The following is a 6,232-nucleotide window of genomic DNA, read 5'->3' on the forward strand; positions in this document are numbered from 1 at the left end:
TCCAATCTAAGTCACAAATCCGATCAAGGAATTGCCCAATTTGTAAGTGATGCCATACCCAATGGTACCTTTGATGTATTTTAACACCTGCATCCTAGCCTTCTAAGGGTTCTTTTAGGGCCGATTTAAGAACCTGATAAGAACATTAACTGCAAAGAAGTTGTCATGCCATGTATTGCATAGAAAGATCAAACTCCCCGACCAACTTTTTGTACTCCTTTATATCAACAAGTGGAGAAGCATCTTCCACAAACAGTTTCGCATTAACCTCCATGGGTGTAAGCACTGATTTGCACTCAGCCATGCCACATGCCTTCATACTTTTGCTTAGAATTTCTCCTACATACTTTTGTTGAGGAATGAAGATTCCATTTGACTCTTGCCAAACCTCAATCCCCAAACAAAAATACATAAGCCCAAGGTTTGTCATGTAAACTCACCATCTCTTGTGTCTGCAAGATCTTCTCTTCATGGTTTGTCATGTAAACTCACCATCTCTTGTGTCTGTTATAATAAGGTCATCCACATATAGGAAAATGATCATGTACCTGCCTTGCTTAGAGAAAATATATAAATTTGCATCTAATGGTCATTTAGAAAGACTAATACTTACAAAGAGAGCATCTATCTACACACTAGTTCCATGCCCGAGGGGCCTATTTTAGCCCATAAAATGCCTTTCAGAGTCTACACACTTTGTTTTCTAGATCGGCCTACTATTTCAAACTTGGGTTGTCGTGCCATATAAATCTATGCCTTTAGATAGCCATTCAAAAATATTGATTTCCATCTCGGTGGAAGCATGCTAAGGTGGTACGCTTTTTGTGCTTAAAAGCACATGGTTGCAATGCACGCAAAAAAGTACATTCAAGGACACTTTTTGAAGCACAATAAAAAGCATATAAAAGACCCATAACCTTCCACGTATTTATTTTATTCACATTACATATCATGACCTTTCATCTCTACAAACTGGTCAAGCACCTCCTCCCTTATTTCTCAAGCAATTTGTAACATGTTCCCCTATCCAGCATCATCCTTGCACTATTGGGTTGACTATTTTGTAGGCTCTGTCCATCTTCTTTCTTGTAGCTAGCACCTTCCTCACCTCGACAACTAACATCACCTCATTTTAGAACAGGCAAGAATCTCAAGTTAACTTCATGAGATTGCATTTTAATCTAGGAGCCTATTAGAATGCATTTTTTCTTAGAAATCATCATCTACATATAATACTTCTCCTTACACAATTGTGCATCTCTCCACCACTCTCTACTTCTGTACACGTGCCTGTAGCTTGTACACTCCCTAGTGTAGCAACCTTCTTAATAAACTTTGTATTTTGGGCTCAATACTAGTTTGACTAGCCATACCTGATGTAGCTTCTAGTGTGTACCACTTGTACCTTGTTGTACCTATTATGTAACATATATACTTACAGATGTATCTATATTGCCCAATTGTACACATTATACCATACCAATACTAAATGCTGATGGCATAAGCATGTTAGTTGTATTTGTGGGATATCTTGAATATATATATATAATTACCTAGCTACGAGAAAAGATAATAAAGGATTTATAGTGTCTAATTTTGATAGCCTTTTGTAGTAGTTTGTAGCAGTATGTTGGTTCAATGTTGCATACATTGTTATCTGATGTGTGGTTGTTGATTTTTAAATGTATGTCGCATAAACATGCAAAAGTGTTGGAATTCCCCATATAGAAGTACTTATGCCACACAAAAGAGGAGTTCCATGATCAATATGGTCTCAACTTGATGCGGCGGGTAAGAACCCAATGCTAGCCTTTTTAACACCAATATCTTAAAGAGAGAGTGGCTTGAGAAGGTTACATCAGCCTTGGAGGAGGAAAAAGTTAGATTGCATCGGAGTGAAGGAGTGTTAACTATTGCAACTGCTCTTCAGGAGAGAATTACCTTTTCAATACAAGAACGACAAACTTTGAAGGAGGCACACATTTTTTATGAAGACTCTACTCGCAAGCTCGATGCTGATATAGTTGTATGTACCTCGGCCATGTTGTTGCTTGGTGTCAGTTCTAAGCTCATATCTCTGGCTAATATTCACGGGACTGTGGCTCACATCTCTCAACCAAGATGGTTTGGCCTAATTTTTAAAGTTTTTAGAGTTTTTTTGGACTTAATGGTTGGTGTGATCTAGGATCCTAATCCTAGTTTAAGGTGATTATGCAAGTCATTAAGTGTATTTGTTTGATTTTACATGCTTTTAGCTACTGATTTCACCATGCATAAACAAAAATTATGAAATGCACGAACAAAAATTCACAACTTTCTCACTATATTTACACCTAAAGGAGCTCAAGGCTTATATTTTTGGAGTGGGTTCCACCCTATTCACAATTGCTACGCTATTCCTTAGCTTAATTCAATAAGATCAAAGCCTCATAAGCTTCAAAATCATGTAAAAGGCGCATATTATCAGGATTTTCCCCTTCCAAGCTATGAAAATAGAATGCCATAATGCAAACAAGCTTCAAAACAAATTAAAAAACAATAAACTAAACACATCCAAGGCTCCAAAACCAATGCAAAAGGCTAATGAAATCACAATTCCAAGATAGGAAAATAGAATGCCCTAATGCAAATAAGAAGTGTAAAAAAAAAAAAAACTAAACACATCCAAGGCTCCAAAACCATATGTTTTTAGAGTGTAACCTCCTAATCAACACCAAAAAATATTGAGTGATTCTAATAGCTTGGAGTAAATAGAAGTATGAAGCTAAGCCTTAGGAAAGTCCCCATCGGTGGTGCCAAATATGTTCAAGTAAGTGCATACCTTAGCCTTGCCAAATTATGTGTTCTTGGGTCTTCAAGCTGTAATGCAGCTCCTGATGTGCATGCAATAGCTTCTCCATCACATCCTCACTCTATTGTTGCACTAGAATGCTCATGGCTATGAGGGTGAAGGAAAAGCTCTCTATGCCTAGATGGAGGCAAGAAGAGAATGGCCTTCGTGGTAGTTATCTCTCAAAAAAGGTGGAGGAAGAAGAAGCTACTGAGAGGGAGCAGCCTATAAGCAAAGTAGTTCAAGTAGGCAAACCATCTATCATACAAGAATCCAATAGAACATAGGTAAGCAAGAGTAGAGAAGTGAAGAGCTCACAAGTATTCTATTACAAGGGAATGAATGTATTGTTAAATTTCACTCATATACAAGTGACTAGTGTTCACACTAGGCCAAAAAAAACTTAAAAATGGTATGACCGCTATTACTAGTCTTAAGCAAGTATGTACATGAAGTCCTTAGGCTTTCCCTATTTATTATTGAGCTCATGGTAAGGTCGTTTTATATTTTTCAGACAAGAGATAGGTGCTTGTTCAAGTGGGTAAGATGATAAAGCACCTTGCGGGTAGGTTGAGTTGGTGAAACCATGTTGACGTGCAAAGTGTTACGCGCCACACCTATAATCAAATGAGAGACAAAAGCTATATCCAAGATACAATTCACATACAAGTATCATGCATGTAATGGTCACATTTAAGGATAAATAAGATAAGATTGCAATCCTTTGGTAATGTAGAGCCTTAAGAGGCACAAAGTTATGGGTAGTGAAAAAACTCAAATGAGCACAACTAAAGCAAAAGGGAGAAGATGCGGGCACAGAAGCACGAAAATGGATGATACTTTTTGAAGTAAGGGTTATTATTCAGAGTAGTTTCACAACCCAAAATTGACATGCTCATCTCATCTTGTCAAAATGGATGGAAGGAAGGGTTATTATTGATACTTTTTTGAAGGAGGGGTAGTTATTTAGAGAAGTTTCACCCCACATGCTCATCTCATTCCTGTCAATTAGTAGGCATTATTTTGTGGAATCTCATATCTTATCAAACGTTATGGGCTTATAATAAATGTATGTGCTTGTATTCCATCATCTAGCCTCTCGTAAATAATAAAATTATTCAATCAATTTGTATCTATATTGTGGTTTTATCATGTTAGAAAGCCTTCTCTTTGAGTTTGTGTTTGGTCGTATGTGATTGTGATAAGCCCTTGTGTTCACATTAAGGCTCTTCATTTTGTGTTTTCTTTCTTCAAGCCTCTTTTATTTTTTAGTTGTTGTGTCTTTTCTTGGTTGACTATGATGATGGGGGGCGTCAAGGAGGAGGGAGTATGGGAGAGGTGGCAGGGGATATAAGGGTCGAGGATCACACACCAACTTGAGGAAATGGAGGACATAGGGAAGGCTAGTTCAATGAGGGAGGGGGGATCATAGTAGCAAGGTGCTTGAGGGATTGGGCCACACCACAATTGTGGATAAGGAGTGGTGGGGGTAGCCATGTGTGTTTAGCTAGGGGGGAGCTAAGGTTATAACACTAGCCCATAAAGGGACAACAAGATATTAAATAATAAGGATTACTTATGGGCAATTTTATATTTGTATGTAGGTTGGTTGCTCATAGAGGGGCACTAGGGGAGCATAGGGCATATCATCTAATTGCTTGGACTTGCAAATCTTTCTTGTCCAAACGGTCACTCATCTACCATGAATATGGATTTTCTATAAGTCCTTTTAAATCCATGAATATTGATTTTCTATAAGTCCTTTTAAATCCATGAATATTGATTTTCTATAAGTCCTTTTAAATCCATCACCATAGTTGCTTTGCAGTATCTTCTTGCCTAATGAAATGTAGTCATACTCCCAAACCTTAACATGAGGCAAATGATGTGAATGAAGATAAGGGGAGATGAACCAACTCAATACTTTATACTTTGATGATGCTTAGGGGCATTGCTAGGCAACATTATCCATTCAATTTGCTAGGAGTCAGCAAGTGAGAAGTCACATTAACCTGTCCTTTGCTCAAGGTGAGGGGAAGAGAGAGAGAGAGAGAGTAACAAAGTAATATTAATGTATGAAAGACCCCAAAGGTCAACGAGACAAAAAGTGATACATTGGTACCATGGGGGGGAGAGAGAGAGAGAGAGAGAGAGAGAGAGAGAGAGAGAGAGAGAGAGCCTCGGAAAGAATAAATCAGCGAAAGCATGCAATGTCCTTTAGTGTATTAAAAACCGTCCATTAGTTTATTTTTCACGGCTCAATTTGGAAAAAAACTGATTAAACCTTGAAATTAACAGTGAAGATTTTGAGATTTTAGTTAGTTTTTAATCTAACATTATGGAGGTAGTTCGATTTTTTATCTAACATTGGGGAGAGCAACTATAATATTCCACAATTTCAAACTTGAAACCAGGTCGTGTAGAACTCAATTTTATCTAACACGGTTGGAGTGCCGTGTGTTGAAACTCAATTTTGTAAAGAAAGAGTTTTGAAAACTCAATTTTGTAAAGAATGTGCGGCAACCTGAAACCAGGTCGTGTAGATGAAGGTCGTGTTGGTAAAGAAAGAGTTTTGACCCCAGAATGTGCGGCAACCTGAGGTCGTGTAGATGAAGGTCGTGTTGGTAGCTGCCCGATATCGACTCAGAGAGCTTCTCTGCGAAAAGAAAGAGTTTTGACCCCAGAATGTGCGGCAACCTGAGGTAGCTGCCCGATATCGACTCAGAGAGCTTCTCCGCGAAACTCAGAGACTAGGTAGCTGCCATCGACCCAGAGACGATGTCGTCTATCTGGCCAGACCATATCAGAAACATTTTCGAGACTTGTGGCCAGCTATGCCAACGGATTCAAGGCAGACTCGACTGCAATTCGTTGCTAATTTTGCATCGCAGCAAGTGGCGATGCCTTGCAAGGTCTTACTCAGTGGTGCTAGATGCAGTCATACGGCAAGTAGAACACGCTTGCTCCATGTTGGGGTCATCTGAGCAGGAGACCTTATCTCACAAGCTAAGTGGGCCTTTGGAGGCTCTCTATCACGTGATGCAAGAAGGGGAAAGATGTCTGGACGACTGCATCAGAGGAAGCTCAGACAACCATATGTGGCTGGTAGACAAGGCACTCAAGCTAGGGCTAAGCACGTATGTTGTGGACCTTCATCTGCACGACCTGGTTTGGTGCTATTATGTGGTTGAGCAGGCCTTGAGGGGTGCACATCTTGACAGCATGGATTTGATGCAGGAGATGAGAAGGATCGGTGAGATTTGGGCAGCTGAAGGTGCGGGCGAAGACTTAAGCTCTGCTCTGGAGTATTTGGCTAGTGTGAAGGTAGAGGAAGGAGGAGACATGTCATGCCTTGCTGATATCATTTCGTAGAAACTGTCCCACGCCTCAGATCTGGAAGGT

The 6,232-nt window shown here is 39.5% G+C and overlaps 1 protein-coding gene across 1 annotated transcript in view; it reads left to right on the forward strand.

The window, feature by feature from the left end:
• Positions 1 to 6,202, forward strand: part of LOC147628399 (uncharacterized) — a 56,961-nt gene extending 50,759 nt beyond the window's left edge. Inside the window, exon 4 of the mRNA XM_086813519.1 lies at positions 6,068 to 6,202. Coding sequence (XP_086669645.1) covers positions 6,068 to 6,202 — 135 coding nt within the window. The remainder of the gene's footprint in view (positions 1 to 6,067) is intronic.
• Positions 6,203 to 6,232: the final 30 nt, after the last annotated feature.

The sequence above is a fragment of the Cibotium barometz genome, chromosome 19, assembly GCF_041138505.1.
Source record: "Cibotium barometz isolate CiBa-2024 chromosome 19, ASM4113850v1, whole genome shotgun sequence".
In the NCBI taxonomy this organism is placed as follows: Eukaryota; Viridiplantae; Streptophyta; class Polypodiopsida; order Cyatheales; family Cibotiaceae; genus Cibotium; species Cibotium barometz.